Source organism: Canis lupus, chromosome 29 (assembly GCF_003254725.2).
Source record: "Canis lupus dingo isolate Sandy chromosome 29, ASM325472v2, whole genome shotgun sequence".
In the NCBI taxonomy this organism is placed as follows: Eukaryota; Metazoa; Chordata; class Mammalia; order Carnivora; family Canidae; genus Canis; species Canis lupus.
The window spans coordinates 35,679,629-35,697,005 of record NC_064271.1 but is presented as its reverse complement, the minus strand read 5'-3'; the positions used below and the strand labels follow the sequence as shown (position 1 = coordinate 35,697,005).

The 17,377-nt window shown below is 37.6% G+C and overlaps 1 protein-coding gene and 1 long non-coding RNA gene across 12 annotated transcripts in view; one reads left to right on the top strand and one right to left on the bottom strand.

Annotated features, from left to right (window-relative positions):
- LOC112650695 (uncharacterized) overlaps positions 1–1,018 on the bottom strand; it is a 29,749-nt gene extending 28,731 nt beyond the window's left edge. For 2 of the 3 annotated variants that reach the window (XR_003130379.3, XR_007406974.1), the window contains exons 1-2: positions 885–1,006; positions 625–685 (exon numbers count right to left, since the gene is read on the bottom strand). This is a non-coding gene — a long non-coding RNA (uncharacterized LOC112650695). Of the gene's footprint in view, positions 1–624; positions 690–884 lie in introns of all 3 variants that reach the window. The other variant, XR_003130380.3, reaches the window with a different exon arrangement.
- NBN (nibrin) overlaps positions 1–17,377 on the top strand; it is a 61,345-nt gene that overhangs the window by 18,679 nt on the left and 25,289 nt on the right. For all 9 annotated transcript variants that reach the window (XM_025433503.3, XM_025433504.3, XM_025433507.3 and 6 more), the window contains exons 8-9: positions 5,415–5,512; positions 15,153–15,279. In XM_025433503.3, the coding sequence (XP_025289288.1) occupies positions 5,415–5,512; positions 15,153–15,279 (225 nt within the window). The remainder of the gene's footprint in view (positions 1–5,414; positions 5,513–15,152; positions 15,280–17,377) is intronic.

Here is a 17,377-nt window from a genome sequence, read left to right as displayed (position 1 = left end):
CCTGAGATCACGTCCTGAGCCAAAGGGAGACTCTGAGCCACCCAGGCATCCCTAATCTTAACATTTTTTGAGGCTAACAAGTATTATAAAATGTTAGGTTTGCAGTCTGCTGGCCAAATTTCTGTTCACCTATCATAAATAAGTAGAGTATTTATGTCTCAAAAGTCCAGAAAGGAAAAAAAATGAGTGGGAAGTATCAGAAAGGGAGACAGAACATGAAAGATTCCTAACTCTGGGAAACGAACTAGGGGTGCTGGAAGGGGAGGTGGGCAGGGGGTGGGGGTGACTGGGTGATGGGCACTGAGGTGGGCACTTGATGGGATGAGCACTGGGTGTTATTCTATATGTTGGCAAATTGAACACCCATAAAAAATAAATTTATTAAAAAAAAAGTCCATAGCTGTTTCCCTACAATATTCATTTTTCCTCTCCCAATAGTCTTACTGAACATGAAGATTGCTCTTGTTTTATTTTATATATTTGCTAAAACAAAAAATAAAATTTTAGTCTTCTGTCCCATAGATATTTTCCTTAATGGGGATGTATTAACTACTACAAAGAGAAAATATCTGTGTAACAAAGTAACATCTTACTTATATCCAGAATTTATTATGGTTCTCTTACCTGTTAGGCACCGGAATATAATAGTTATGGCAGCTATGGTCCCTGCCACCACTGGAGCTTACTGTCTAGAGGGAGAGGCAGATAAAGATGAGTAAACAGATAATTACAAATATGCAAAAGGGAAGCAGAATAACAGGGAAAAGGGAAGAAGTTTATTCTTAATAGAATAAAGAAAAGAAGGCCTCTTTTAGACAACATTTTACCTGTGACCGGTCTTTGAAAGAACCAAGCAAAATAAGAGCAGTGAAAGCTCCACTTACGTCGTACTGTATCACGATATCATCGTGAGCAGATCCTGTTCCAGGAGTTTCATGTATATAAAGACATTCGTCCTCACACAGCTCTGTGTATTATTTACTGTTATGGTAACCACGGTGCAGATAGGACAAAAGGGATAGAACACAGGGAGTGAGCAAGAGAGCCAGAATGTGACCCCAGGCAATCTGGTTACACAGTCTCTGCTTTTCACCCTTACATCTCACTGCCCTTCAGCATATACCATGATCACGAGGTAAGAAAGTAGCCAGAGTGCAAAGTTGATCAGAGGCTGGTGGCTTCATCGTGAGATATCATTTGGTTCTGTAGTCTTTGGCCCCATTACAACTTGTTTTTTGGGGGAGGGCAGTCTTTGAGAAAGACTATCACTTAAGATAACACGTATCTACTTCGTCCAAGCCACTGATAGTCATTGGAGGTGCAGGTAGGTCAAGCAAGTGGCCACTAAAGCCAGCTAGCTGCTGACTGAATTTTGGACAACACACCTTTAGCATTATCTAAGAAGTATGGGTATAGGATATCAGGGGTTACAATTAAATGTCTTCTGAAGAAAATTCAAAAGTGTAAGAGGACGATGTTGCTAAGATATTTTCCCAACATCTTAGCTCAAGTGTGGGAATTCTTCCTGTTAATTTATTTTCTCTTTATTTTCCTCCTTCTTTGCCTTCCCTCTCTTCATCTGTTTCACAGTTTTGCACAAAATAGGATGAATGATATTCCTTGGTTCATGATACACTGTCATCATTGAACCATAACAATACACACTAATTTTGTTCACTAGTGAAGTAGTTATTTTAAGTTATATAATAAATGTGTGAGAAGCTACTCCTAAAATGCAGGCTGGATACTTAAAAATACCTACCTCTGTGTTACCCCTAGCCCAGGCTCCTCCTACATAGAATAACATTCATCCGGAATCCTTTGCTTATCATTTACTTACTTACTTTTACATATAGTTTTATTGTTTCTTTATTTCTAAAATATGTGTGCATATGTTCTAATTGTTTTAACTTTATAACCTGGTCTTCATACTACTATGTAATCTTTGGGGATTTTTCCCACATAATGATACATTACTGATAAGAATTCATTCATTTTGTTACATGTTACTGTAATTAATGCGTTTTGATGGTAAAATATATTTCATTGTGTGAATATACCACAGTTTGTTGATTCCACATTGAAAAAAATCTTCTTTCTGGTTTTTATTATCGTAAACATTGTTACTGAGATCATTTTTGTGCATTTCCTGGTTGTACTCAATATTCTTCTTAGGGTTAGAACTGCTGGGTCATAGGTTATATGAATATTCAACCTCTGGAGTTAGTATCAAACTGTTCCACCTTATAGTCCTCCCCCCACAGTATGTAAGAGATTAAATAGATGCACACTGTTTTCCACACTTGGTATGGTTAGACTTTACCATTTTTGTTAATTGAATGGATATACAATCCTATCCTATGATTTTCATTTCTATTTTTCTCATTACCGGTGATGCTTAACATTTCTTCTGATACTTCCTGAACGTCTGTTTTTCTTGTTCTGAAATATCTGCTCATGTCTTTTACCCAGTTTTCTATCACTATAATTGTATTTTTTTAATATGAATTTCCCAGTTTTTGTGTGAGTGTGTGTGTTAGTTTTGACCATTTTATCACATGGGTTGGTTCATAAATTTATCACCTTAGTCAAGATACAGACAATTCCTTCACCACAAGGATCCTTCCTGTTGTTCTTTTAAAACCACACCTACTTCCCTTCCTCCCTCCCCACCTCCAACTTCCTGTCCCCGAATCCTGGCAAGCCACTAATCTATTCTCCATTTTTAAAATTTTATCTTTTAAAATAATGTATAAATGAAATGATAGCATATACACCTTAGGACTGGTTTTCTCATTCAGTATAATTCCTTGGAGATCCATCTAAGTTGTGTGTATCAGTTGTTTATCCTTTTTTATTGTTGAGTAGTAGTATGTGTATATATGTGTTCACTACAATTTGTTGAGTAATTCTTCCATTGAAGGAAATCTGCATTTTTTCAATTTTTATTATGAATAACACCTCTAAACATGCATGTACAAGTTTCTTTGTGAATGTAAGTTTTCATTTCCTCGGGATACATGCCCAAGAGTGTAGCAATTCCTGGTTCATATGGTAGTTGTATTTTCTACTAGAAGTTCTTTATATTTCTCTCTATTAATTCTTTTTTCACTTGTATGTATTGCAGAATCTTTTACCACTTTGTAATGTTTTACTGTATGATACATGAAATCATTTAATTTAATTTTATTATTATTTTTTAAATATTTTATTTATTTATTCATGACAGAGAGAGAGAGAGAGAGGCAGAGACACAGGCAGAGGAAGGAGCAGGCTCCATGCAGGGAACCCGACGTGGGACTTGATCCTGGGTCTCCAGGATCAGGCCCCGGGCCAAAGGCGGCACTAAACCGCTGGGCCACTGGGGCTGCCCTCATTTAATTTTAATATACTAAAAACTTTCTTAGTACTTTTTATATTTTAAGAAGTCTTTTTCTATTCATAGATTAAAAAGATGTTCACCTATATTTTTTACTAATTTGTTGCTAGTGTTTTGATATTTTGTGTTTGAAATTTGCTTTTAATCTTTTTGGAATGGATTCTATTTTATACCAAAGTTCCATATGTACATAGGACTGTTTTTGGCTATACTGTATTCCATTGGTCAATATGTCTTTATACCAATACCACATTTACCAAATTGTCTTAATTATTGTGACTTCAATGAAGTCCTCATATCTGGTATGGCAAATGTCTTTGCTCTTCTTTAGAAGCAACCTGTCTGTTTTTTACTCTTTATTTTTGCATATACATTTTAGAATCATCTTTTCAAAAACCCTATTGGGATTTTTATTAGGACTTCCATTGAATTCACAAATCAGTTTAGGGAAAATTAACAATTTTTATAATTTCCCTCTAAAGATCTTGAGTTCCTTTTATTAGATTTATTCCTAGGTACTACATATTCTGTGGTAGATATTGTATGCTGGTAGGTAGAGTATAAATAGATAATATTCTCTCTTTAATTACATTTTCTAGTTTATTGTTGGTGTATCTAAATTTAGAAGACATTTAGATATTAATCTTACATCCTACCATCGTGTTTGCTTCCCCTTTTATTTTTAATGTATCTATAGTCCTTTTTTTTAAATGAAAATCATTATAAATAATGTTTCTATCCTGTTTTTTAATCCTTGTACCTCTTATGTTTCTTTTTCCCTCTGCCTTTCTGTTTTGTACCTACTGGGACGTTTAGAGCAGTGTTGTATAGAGGTCGTATTAGTAGCCACATTTATCTCACTATTGACTTTATTATTTTTTAAGATTATATTTATTAATGAGAAACACAGAGAGAGAGGCAGAAATATAGGCAGAGGGAGAAGCAGGCTCCCTGTGGGGAGCCTGATGTGCGACTTGATCCCAGGATCCCAGGATCATGACCTAAACCAAAGGCAGAGGCTCAAACACTGAGACCCCAGGTGCCCCTCACTATTGACTTTAAAAGGATGTGTTTCCCCGTTTAGGATAATGTAATTATCTGTATAACATTATTGCATATTACAAAATATTTCTATTTTATGGAACCAATCTTTATAACTAATTTACATAATATATTTACAGTTTCAAAAAAGATAATATGCCAATTTTGAATTGCTTGAATTATAAATAGGTATATGTGATCACTTGATTATGATACTATAAAAATATATTTTAATATAGTACTATCATGTAACTGTATGTATAGTTGAGTTCTATTACATTAATCCAGGACATAGAAAAAACAAACGTTAAGCATTTGAGAAAGACCTTTTAAACTACTACAACCACTTAAAACATCTTTACAATAAGTATTAAAAAGAGTTTTATAGTTTTTAAAGTCTGAGGTGTAGTTTTATGTAGCAGTGTTATTAAATTGTCTTTGTTTCATTCACATAATAGAAAACAGAAGGTAGTTCACTATAAGATTCCTTTAAGGAGAAGATTCCTTAATGCATGTAAATTTGTAAAATGATTTTATTTCCTAAACTTAAAATTACAAAACATGTATAGATAGAGCTTATGATATGTCTTTATACTTTCTCCTTCCTTTCCTTTCTCTTCCCTTCTCTTTTAAGTTTTATCTTTGGATCCCAGTAATAGATTTACTTATAAAAATGTATTTTATTGCCTCATCTGGTATTACTGTTTTCTTACTCTGAAAATTATAGAATTTCAGGAATGGAAGGCTCTATCTCCTTTATTTTAGGCCTTTATTTTACAGATAAGATGACTGAATTGCTAAAGAGTGGTGGACTTGCCCAATATAAAACCTTGCCCCCCAGGACACCAGTGCTCCATGTATTTGTAATTTTCTCCATATCATAAAATTGTGTTATCTCTTTGGGGAAGGAATAAAAAGATTCAACTTGACGTCACCTTAATAAAAGTTGTTAGTTTTAATATATTATCATACTTAAACTATTTTATTCTCTTAGGCAGGGGCTTAGACCTATTCCTGAAGCAGAAATTGGATTGGCAGTCATTTTCATGACTACAGAGAGTTACTGTAATCCTCGGGGCCAGCCTGATACAGGTAAATAAAGCATTATTTTATTGATTCTTTAGCAACTTTATTTGTAACTTGGTGATAGGCTGCGTATGCACATTGCTCTGTACTTGTCAGGGATGACCATTTTCACCATCTTTTAAAACTCATCTATTCATTCATTTATTTATTTGATAAGTATTTGTGGCTGCCTTATACTACTGGGCACTGTTTCTTTTCTTTTCTTTTTTATGACAATTTTATTTTCATTTATTTTTTATTACATTTTTTAAAATTTAAATTCAATTTGCCAACATATAATATAATACCCAGTGCTCATCCCATCAAGTGCTGGGCACTGTTTCTAAAGAAGTGCTGAAGAAACTGGTAAATCAAGTAAAAAAAGATCACTGTTACTGTAAACTTTATATGCTAAAGGTCAGGATTCAAACAGTTGACAGGCAAACAATCTGATAAGTTCAATTAAAGCCAAGCACCAAGAGAAAGCTAAGTCAAGACCTGAAATTCTTCTTGTGCAGCTTCTGCTCAAGAAGTCTGCTGCCATCCCCTCTTACAGCCACTGCCACACTTGAACCTTCCATTGTCTTCCTTTCCTGAGGGCTGTTACAATGGTGTCCAGTCCTGCGTCTTCACTCATTTCTACAGTTAGCATTTCACTTTCCCAGTATAATCATCTTTCTTTCTTTCTTTTTTTTTTAAAAGATTTTATTTATTTATTCATGACAGACACAGAGAGAGAGGCAGAGACATAGCAGAGGGAGAAGCTGGCTCCTCGCATGGAGCTTGATGTGGGACTCGATCCTAGAACCCCAGGATCATGCTCTGAGCCGAAGGCAGACGCTCAACCGCTGAGCCACCCAGACGTCCCTATAATCATCTTTTCTTAAAACCTTTTACTAATTATTAATCATTATTTATGAAATAAAACCCTAAGCTCCTTGTCCAGAGTTCTGAGCCTTCAACAATTTAGCTAAAGCCTTTCTCCTCCCAGCCTCGTTAAAAAAAAAAAAAAAAATATATATATATATATATCCCTATGGTTTATATGTGTTATTAAAAAATATATATATGTATCTCCCTACAGTTTATATGTGCTATATTATTTAGTTTCCACACTCCTCAGTCTTGCTCATCATGGTCCCTATTCTAGAATGCCAACGCTGCTCTTCAAAATTTGACTCATTCTGCAGATACTTAACTTCTTTCATGAAATTTTTCTAAGTTGTTTTTTCTCCAGTGACTGTCCTCCAAGTCAAAATTGTTCTGTTTTCTATACTCCAGTAACTTGTTTTTGCATTCCAGTTAGATTTTTTTTCCTACTTTGAAATAGAACTAGTTGTTTCCATGCCTCTTTCAGCCACTAGATTGATTATAAGCTCCAATTAATTTTGGATTCCCTGACAGCACCAAGCATAGTACTTATTTGTAGTAGGTATGAATATATTTACTTAATTAAACTAAATTATTGACACACAGGATTATCTTGGCCGCTGTGGAGCAACAAAGTTTTATCATCCACTGTGGGAAATGTGTTTATAGGCCAAAAGGTAAGCCACCTCGTAAGGCTGAGAACAGTTAAGGTTCCATAAATAATTCATGGCCAAGGCAATTCTAAAATTTGTGTTTTCTTTTCTATTATTTTATATAGAAACAGGGTCATGAGTAAAAATCAACACTTTATTTTATTTTATTTACTTTTTATTTTTTATTTTTTTATTGGAGTTCAATTTGCCAACATAGAGCATAACACCCAGTGCTCATCCCATCAAGTGCCCCCCTCAGTGTCCATCACCCAGTCACCCCCACCCCCGCCCACCTCCACCTCCCTTTCCACCACCCCTTGTTCGTTTCCCAGAGTTAGGAGTCTCTCATGTTCTGTCTCCCTCTCTGATATTTCCCACTCATTTTTTCTCCTTTCCCCTTTATTCCCTTTCACTATTTTTTATATTCCCGAAATGAATGAGACCATATAATGTTTGTCCCTCTCCGATGGATTTATTTCACTCAGCATAATACCCTCCAGTTCCATCCACGTCAAAGCAAATGGTGAGTATTTGTCGTTTCTAATGGCTGAGGAATATTCCATTGTATACATAGACCACAGCTTCTTTATCCATTCATCTTTCGATGGACACCGAGGCTCCTTCCACAGTTGGGCTACTGTGGACATTGCTGCTACAAACATTGGGGTGCAGGTGTCCTGGTGTTTCACTGCATCTGAATCTTACTGCACGGCAATTGTCGTAGGGCAGATCTAATTTTAACTCTTTGAGGAACCTCCACACAGTTTTCCAGAGTGGCTGCACCAGGTCACATTCCCACCAACAGTGCAAGAGGGTTCCCCTTTCTCCACATCCTCTCCAACATTTGTTCTTTCCCGCCTTGTTAATTTTCCCCATTCTCACTGGTGTGAGGTGGGATCTCATTGTGGTTTTGATTTGTATTTCCCGGATGGCAAGTGATGCGGAGCATTTTCTCATGTGCTTGTTGGCCATGTCTGTGTCTTCCTCTGTGAGATTTCTGTTCATGTCTTTTGCCCATTTCATGATTAGATTGTTTCTTTGCTGTTGAGTTTAATAAGTTCTTTATAGATCTTGGAAACTAGCCCTTTATCTGATACACCATTTGCAAATATCTTCTCCCATTCTGTAGGTTGTCTTTGAGTTTTGTTGACAGTATCCTTTGCTGTGCAAAAGCTTCTTATCTTGATGAAGTTCCAATAGTTCATTTTTGCTTTTGTTTCTCTTGCCTTCATGGATGTATCTTGAAAGAAGTTGCTGTGGCCAAGTTCAAAAAGGGTGTTGCCTGTGTTCTCCTCTAGGATTTTGATGGAATCTTGTCTCACATTTAGATCTTTCATCCATTCTGAGTTTATCTTTGTGTATGGTGCAAGAGAGTGGTCTAGTTTCATTCTTCTGACTGTGGATGTCCAATTTTCCCAGCACCATTTATTGAAGAGACTGTCTTTTTTCCAGTGGATAGTCTTTCCTCCTTTGTCGAATATTTGTTGACCATAACGTTGATGGTCCACTTCTAGATTCTCTATTCTGTTCCACTGATCTATGTGTCTGTTTTTGTGCCAGGACCACACTGTCTCGATGACCACAGCTTTGTAGTACAACCCAAAATCTGGCATTGTGATGCCCCCAGCTATGGTTTTCTTTTTTAAAATTCCCCTGGCTATTCGGGGTCTTTTCTGATTCCACACAAATCTTAAAATAATTTGTTCTAACTCTCTGAAGAAAGTCCATGGTATTTTGATAGGGATTGCATGAAATGTGTAAATTGCCCTGGGTAACATTGACATTTTCACAATATTAATTCTGCCAATCCATGAGCATGGAATATTTTTCCATCTCTTTGTGTCTTCCTCAATTTCTTTCAGAAGTGTTCTCTAGTTTTTAGGGTATAGATCCTTTACCTGTTTGGTTAGGTTTATTCCTAGGTTTCTTATGCTTTTAGGTGCAATTGTAAATGGGATTGACTCCTTAATTTCTCTTTCTCAGTCTCATTGTTAGTGTAGAGAAATGCCACTGACTTCTGAGCATTGATTTTGTATCCTGCCACACTGCCGAATTGCTCTATGAGTTCTAGCAATCTTGGGGTGGAGACTTTTGGGTTTTCTATGTACAGTATCATGTCATCTGCGAAGAGGGAGAGTTTGACTTCTTCTTTGCCAATTTGTTTTTTGTTTTGTTTTGTTTTGGTTTTTTTTTTTTTAGTTTTTATTTATTTATGATAGTCACAGAGAGAGAGAGAGAGAGGCAGAGACACAGGCAGAGGGAGAAACAGGCTCCATGCACCGGGAGCCCGACGTGGGATTCAATCCTGGGTTTCCAGAATCGCGCCCTGGGCCAAAGGCAGGCGCCAAACCGCTGCGCCACCCAAGGATCCTCCCTTCTTTGCCAATTTGAATGCCTTTTATGTCTTTTTGTTGCCTGATTGCTGAGGCTAGGACTTCCAGTACTATGTTGAATAGCAGTGGTGAGAGTGGACATCCCTGTCTTGTTCCTGATCTTAGGGGAAAGGCTCCCAGTGCTTCCCCATTGAGAATGATATTTGCTGTGGGCTTTTCGTAGATGGCTTTTAAGATGTCGAGGAATGTTCCCTCTATCCCTACACTCTGAAGAGTTTTGATCAGGAATGGATGCTGTATTTTGTCAAATGCTTTCTCTGCATCTAATGAGAGGATCATATGGTTCTTGGTTTTTCTCTTGCTGATATGATGAATCACATTGATTGTTTTACGGGTGTTGAACCAGCCTTGCATCCCGAGGATAAATCCCACTTGGTCATGGTGAATAATTTTCTTAATGTACTGTTGGATCCTATTGGCTAGTATCTTGTTGAGAATTTTTGCATCTGTGTTCATCAGGGATATTGGTCTGTAATTCTCCTTTTTGGTGGGGTCTTTGTCTAGTTTTGGAATTAAGGTGATGCTGGCCTCATAGAACGAGTTTGGAAGTACTCCATCTCTTTCTATCTTTCCGAACAGCTTTAGTAGAATAGGTATGGTTTCTTCTTTAAATGTTTGATAGAATTCCCCTGGGAAGCCATCTGGCCCCGGACTCTTATGTCTTGGGCGGTTTTTGGTGACTGCTTCAATTTCCTCCCTGGTTATTGGCCTGTTCAGGTTTTCTATTTCTTCCTGTTCCAGTTTTGGTAGTTTGTGGTTTTCCAGGAATGCATCCATTTCTTCTAGATGGCCTAATTTATTGGCGTATAGCTGTTCATAATATGTTTTTAAAATCGTTTGTATTTCCTTGGTGTTGGTGGTGATCTCTCCTTTCTCATTCATGATTTTATTAATTTAAGTCTTTTCTCTCTTCTTTTTAATAAGGCTGGCTAATGGTTCATCTGTCTTATTAATTCTTTCAAAGAACCAACTCCTGGTTTTGTTGATCTGTTCCACAGTTATTCTGGTCTCTATTTCATTGAGTTCTGCTCGAATCTTTATTAACTCTCTTCTTCTGCTAGGTGTAGGATCTATTTGCTGTTTTTTCTCCAGCTCCTTTAGGTGCAAAGTTCACTTTTGTATTTGAGTTCTCAGTTTTTGGATGGATGCTTGTATTGCGATGTATTTCCCCCTCAGGACTGCTTTTGCTGTATCCCAAAGATTTTGAAAGATTGTATCTTCATTCTCATTAGTTTCCATGAATCTTTTTAATTCTTCTCTAATTTCCTGATTGACCCTTTCATCTTTTAGCAGGATGGTCCTTAACCTCCATGTGTTTGAAATCCTTCCAAACTTCTTGTCGTGATTTAGTTCTAATTTCAAAGCATTATGGTCTGAAAATATGCAGGGCCGATCCCAACCTTTTGGTATCGGTTAAGACCTGATTTGTGACCCACTATGTGGTCTATTCTTGAGAAATTCCATGTGCACGTGGGAAGAATGTGTTTTCAGTTGCATTTGGATATAAAGTTCTATAGATATCTGTGAAATCCATCTGGTCCAGTGTATCATTTAAAGCTATCGTTTCTTTGGAGATGTTGTGCTTAGAAGACCTGTCGATTGTAGAAAGCGCTACGTTCAAATCACCAAGTGTAAGTGTATTATTATCTAAGTATTTCTTCACTTTGGTTATTAATTGATATACTTGTCAGCTCCCACATTCAGGGCATAAATATTGATGATTGTTAAATCCTCTTGTTGGATAGATCCTTTAAGTAGGATATAGTGTCCCTCTTCATCTCTTACTACAGTCTTCAGGATGAACTTTAATTTATCTGATATGAGGATGGCTACCCCTGGTTTCTTTTGAGGGTCATTTGAATGATAAATGGTTCTCCAACCTTTTATTTTCAGGCTGCAGGTGTCTTTATGTCTAAAATGAGTCTCTTGTAGATAGCAAAAAATGGGTCCTGCTTTTTTATCCAGTCTGAAACCCTGCACCTTTTGATGGGGTCATTAAACCCATTCAAGTTCAGAGTTACTATTGAAAGATATGAATTTAGTGTCCTCATGATACCTATTCAGTCCCTGTTTTTGTAGATTGTTCCCTTGGACTTCCTCTTTCTTTTACAGAGTCCTCCTTAATATTTCTTGGAGAACTGGTTTGGTGGTCACATATTCTTTCAGTTCCTGCCTATCTTGGAAGCTCTTCATCTCTCCTTCTATTCTGAATGAGAGCCTTGCTGGATAGAGTATTCTTGGCTGCATGTTCTTCTCATTTAGGACCTTGAATATATCCTGCCAGCCCTTTCTGGCCTGCCAGGTCTCTGTGGAGAGGTCTGCTGTTAATCTAATATTTCTCCCCATAAAAGTTAGAGATTTCTTGTCTCTTGCTGCTTTAAGGATCTTCTCTCTATCTTTGTAATTTGTAAGCTTCACTATTAAATGTTGAGAGGTGTTGAGCGGTTTTTATTGATTTTAGGGGGGGGAATCTCTCTATTTCCTGGATCTGAATGCCTGTTTCCCTTCCCAGATTAGCAAAGTTATCAGCTACGATTTGTTCAAATACATATTCTGGACCTCTATCCCTTTCAGTGCCCTTGGGAACCCCAATTAAACGTAGATTTTTCTTTTGAGGCTGTCATTTATTTCCCTTAACCTATCCTCATGCTCTTTTAATTGTTTTTCTTTTTTTCCCTCAGTTTCCCTCTTTGCCATCAACTTGTCTTCTGTGTCACTCACTCGTTCTACCTTATTAACCCTCGTCATTAGGACCTCTAGTTTGGATTGCATCTCATTTAATTGATTTTTAATTTCTGCCTGATTAGATCTAAATTCTGCAGTCCTAAAGTCCCTTGAGTCCTTTATGCTTTTTTCTAGAGCCACCAGTAGCTTTATAATTGTGCTTCTGAATTGGCTTTCTGATATTGAATTGTAATCCAAATTTTGTAACTCTGTGGGAGAGAGGACTGTTTCTGATTCTTTCTTTCGAGGTGAATTTTTCCTTCTAGTCATTTTGCTCAGTGCAGAGTGGCCAAAAACAAGTTGTATTGGGAAAAGGAGAAGAAGAGAGAAGAGAAAAAAAGAAAAGAAAAAGAAAAAAAAAAAAAGAAGAAGAAGAAGAAGAAGGAAAAAAAGAGAAGAAAAAAAAGGGGGGGTGAGAAGCAAACAGAAAACAAAAAACACGGAGGAGTATCCTCTGATTCTATATACTGTAAATCCCTCGACTTCCCCTGGAACTTTGCAGTGCTGCTTGGTCAATAACTTGCTTTTCCCCTGTCCTTCTATCTAGCTGGTCTTCTGGGGGAGGGGCCTGCTGTGCTGATTCTCAGGTGTGAGCACCTGGGGGAGCTGCTCCGCCCCCTGCCTGGTGCAGGGCTTAGTGGGAGCTGTTTATCCTGTTTATCCTGTGAGGCCACTGTAAGGCTCAGTAGGGGTTGTTTATCTTGCAAGGCACTAAGAGGAACAACAACAGTGGCGACGGCCAGTTCTCCAGCCCGGGAGTCAGCTCCTGCAGTAAGTACGGCAGCTCCCAGTCCACAGGGGCCTGGATGCTCCGGGGGCGGGGCGCTGACCTGCACAGCTCAGGCCGCCTTTCCATCCAGGAAGGTTGGTGAAGCTCCTGCTTCTCTGGGACGGAGCCCTCCCTCCTGTCCTGGGGGCTCTCGCTGCACGGCCTTAGCCCAGCTCCTTGCGGGGTCCCTCCCCCTTGGATGCCTTTTGTTTCTTTATTACCCCCCACCACCATCTTCCTACCTTGATAGAAGTGCGAACTCTTCTCACTGTGGCATTCCAGCTGTTCTCTCTTTAAATCTCAGGCCGAATTCATAGGTTTTCAGGATGATTTGAAAGTTATCTAGGTTAAGTTGGTGGGGACAGGTGACTTGGGGACCCTACTCTTCCACCATCTTGCCCCCTCCCCCAAAATCAACATTTTTGTATGTTTTTCCACATACTCATTGGTGGGTCTATGTAGATTCCAAGTCCTAGACATCTGACTTCTAAACAGTTTTAGAATACAACCTGTTGTGGGGGAATAGAGTAAATGCATGTCTCTCCCTGTCTTCTCCCTCCTTGTTTCCTTCTTTCCATATTTGTTCATTTGTAAGTTCAGCAAGCATTTGTTGAACATCTGTTATATTCCTATAATTATTCTAAATACTTGGAATAAAGAGATGAGCAAATCAAAGCCCTGCCCCTGTAGTATTTTAGCAAGGAGAACATTGTAAATCTTTTGTTGACAAATCATCCCTTTTCTGGGTCATTAGACTCAACTGATAGTTTCTTTTAGTGATAATAGAAGCATTTGTAATTACTGCTTTTTGCAAACTTCTGTGCAAGCTGAAATGAATTCTAGGAATAGTATGTGTTTAAGGAAATGACCGTGAGCTTCTAAGGAGGTCATATAAGGAAAGTGGCAGAATTTGGAATCAGTAATAAACATCTAAGTAACTCCTATGTCATGAGTACCTACCAAGTGATGATTTAGCTTAGATACTTAGTAGCTGTCAACTTTTTAAAAAAATTTTCAGTTAACAATTTAATTCCACTAACTTATATCTACCATGTCCCAAATGTTGTTCAGGAACTGCAGATTTAGAAATAAACACAAACCAGTTCCTATTCTCAAGGAGGTCCCAAGTCTAATAAGGGAAAGTAACAAGTAAGTAAGTGTAGTATAAAGTGCTGGGGCTGCTGCTGCCGCCGCTGACAGCTAATACTTGCATTGTGCTTAGTGTGTTCGAAGCATTTTTCTAAGTGCTGTCCATGTATCAATTCATTTTGTCCTCAAAACAAAATGGTTCCAATTTAATGGATGAGGAAACTAAGGCTTAGAGAGGTTAAATAACTTAATGCAGGTCACACAGCTAGTGATGTTAAAAGTTCACAGAGTCATGTAAAGGGTGGTATGGAAACTGTGATGAAGGATCCAATACCTACTTCAGTGTTGGAGGCCCAGTGAAAGTATGCCAGAAGAGTGACACTTGAATTTAAGTTGCTATTCTAGTAAATAAAAAGATGAAGTAATCATTATGGTTTTCTGGAGTGGCCACAAAAAACTCTGTCTTCTTTTCTTATTTATTTTATTTCATTTTATTTTATTTTATTTTATTTTATTTTATTTTATTTTATTTTTATTTTATTATTATTTTATTATTTTATTTTTAAGATTTTATTTTATTTTTAAGATTTTATTTATTTATTCATGAGAGACACAGAGAGAGAGAGAGAGGCAGAGACAGAGGGAGGGAGAAGCAGGCTTCATGCAGGGAGCCGGACATGGGACTCAATCCCGGGTCTCCAGGATCACGACCTGGACTGAAGGCGGCGCTAAACTGCTGCGCCACTGGGGCTGCCTTTTGTCTTCTTTTCAAATAGTATTTCTTCAGAAAATGAAACTCACATTAATTTTTATTTCTGTCCATAGTGGAATAGATGATACTCTTTCTGTGTGGAAGAAATGGAATTTTTTGTCTTCTGACTTCAAGCATAATCTGAACTATAATCTGATTTTATTTTTAGGTTGACAATACTTCACAAAGAATTTGTTGTAGCTTTAAAATGATTTGATTTAGATGAACCCATTACAGATGCCGACAGGCTGCTTTCAGGCTATTTCATTATTTGTTGGTTTCACTGAGTGAAGAGAACTCTGTTCTATGTCACCTACTTAATTTCCTCAGCATGGCACAGTCTAACCATTTTAAGTGACAAAATAATGTCCATGTGTCTAGCAGTTGTAATTCTTTCTTTCACTTGTGTGATTTCCAGCATTGAAGATGACTCCAGGGCCAGGCCTTTCCCAAGGCATGTCAGTCAATGAAAAACTAATGCCAGGTGCCCCAGTGAATACCACAACGTGTGTAGCTGACACGGAATCAGAGCAAGCAGATACATGGTAAAACTTCACTGTTAACAAATCATTGTTATTCTGTATGTAAATGGTATATTCAAGATGTAAAGTCAGCGTCTCTCTCGATCAGATCAGCTCTTAGAAGATAAAGCTTGGGGAAAAAAATAAATAAATAAAAAAGATAAAGCATGGGATAATGGGATGCCAGGGAAAATAATATATTAGGTCAAGGATTAGTAAACTTTCTTTACAGGACCAGAGAGTAAATATTTTTAGCTTTGTGAGTCATTGATCTCTGTCACAGCTACTCAGCTTTGCCATTGTAGCATGAACACAGCCATAGGCAACATGTAAATGAATGTGTGGGGCTGTGTTCCAATAAAATTTAATTTACAAAAGCAAGTGGCAGGCCAGATTTGGCCTGTAAGCCATAGTTTGCTAACCCCTGTCTTAATGGTAGAGTTTTTTAGTTGTTCTTTACAAATTTATGTGGAAGACTGTAAAGAATTACACCAGTTTATTTGTGACTGTTTGTAGTAAGTTTGTGACAAGTTTGACACAAGTTTACACAAGTTTGTAGTAAGTTTGTACTATGATGTTGCCTTCTTCTGAATATTATTTATAACTTGGGAATACTTTCTATGTGTCTACCTGGTTATCTAAATAATGAATATTTCATAATGATAGTTTTCTAGTGGTTCTCTATATGAAGAGGTTTTTATTGTTCTTTGTTTTTTTTTTTAAAGAATTTATTTTATTTTTTATTTATTCATGAGAGACAGAGAGAGAGAGAGAGAGAGAGAGAGAGAGAGAGGCAAGACACAGGCAGAGGAAGAAGCAGGCTCCATGCAGGGAGCCGGATGTGGGACTCGATCCCGGGACTCCAGGATTAGGCCCTGGGCTGAAGGTGGCGCTAAACCGCAGAGCCACTGGGGCTGCCCTGGGGGCCGGGGGGGGGGCGTTTGAGCTAGGGTAGCTCATTTGTATTCCCTGGTATTTTTAAGGAAGTGTATTGTATTTTAAATAATATATAATGAATGATTCATATTGAAAAAATACTTGTGATATCACTATATTAAATCACACTTAAAATTTTAATACATCCTTTTTTTTTTTTATAGAGGCCAGGTGTAAGTTTTAAAGGAAACTATTAATGTTTTGAAAGTCACATGTATGACCACTTGTTTTTTGTGAAATAAGAATATTAAAGGCAGGGGATCCCTGGGTGGCGCAGCGGTTTGGCGCCTGCCTTTGGCCCAGGGCACGATCCTGGAGACCCGGGATCAAATCCCACATCGGGCTCTCGGTGCATGGAGCCTGCTTCTCCCTCTGCCTGTGTCTCTGCCTCTCTCTCTCTCTCTCTCTGTGTGACTATCATAAATAAATAAAAATTTAAAAAAAAAAAAAAAAAAAGAATATTAAAGGCAGTTTATGTAACCATACATTGTGGAACTCTGTGTGTGTATGTGTGTGTGTATTTTAAATATTTTTCTGGTAGTATAGAGTTCTATTCCAGGGACTGCCATCTGGCTGAAATGTAACCACATCAATTCATCTATATTCCTGCCATCTGGTTGGAATATAACCATATCAGTTCATCTGAATCTAAATTCATCTTATTTAGATCTAAATATCTCATTATATATGACGCTAGAATTGTAGGAGGTTGTTTTTTTCTGATTTTTCCTTTTTTAATAAAATTTTTCATGAAAATAATTCTAAAATTTTAAACAGAGCAAAACTATCACCTAGTTTAATTTATAATAGAATTGATATCAATATGATTGATATTTCATGTCTGTATGGCAGTTTTTTGTTTTGTTTTATTTTAAAGATTTTATTTATTCACGAAAGACAGAGAGAGAGAGAGAGAGAGAGAGAGAGGCAGAGACACAGGCCGAGGGAGAAGCAGGCTCTCCGTGCAGGGAGCCCGACTTGGGACTCGATCCCGGGTCTCCAGGATCACGCCCTGGGCCGAAGGCAGATGCTCAACCGCTGAGCCACCCAGGGATCCCCTGAATGGCAGTTTTTTATAATAGAGTATGCCAGACATTGTGTGCTATGGGGGATGAAGAAGAGAAAGTTACCATTTTTCTTTAGGGAGCACTAATGTAAAAGGAGCAATTTTCTTGGGATAGTGACA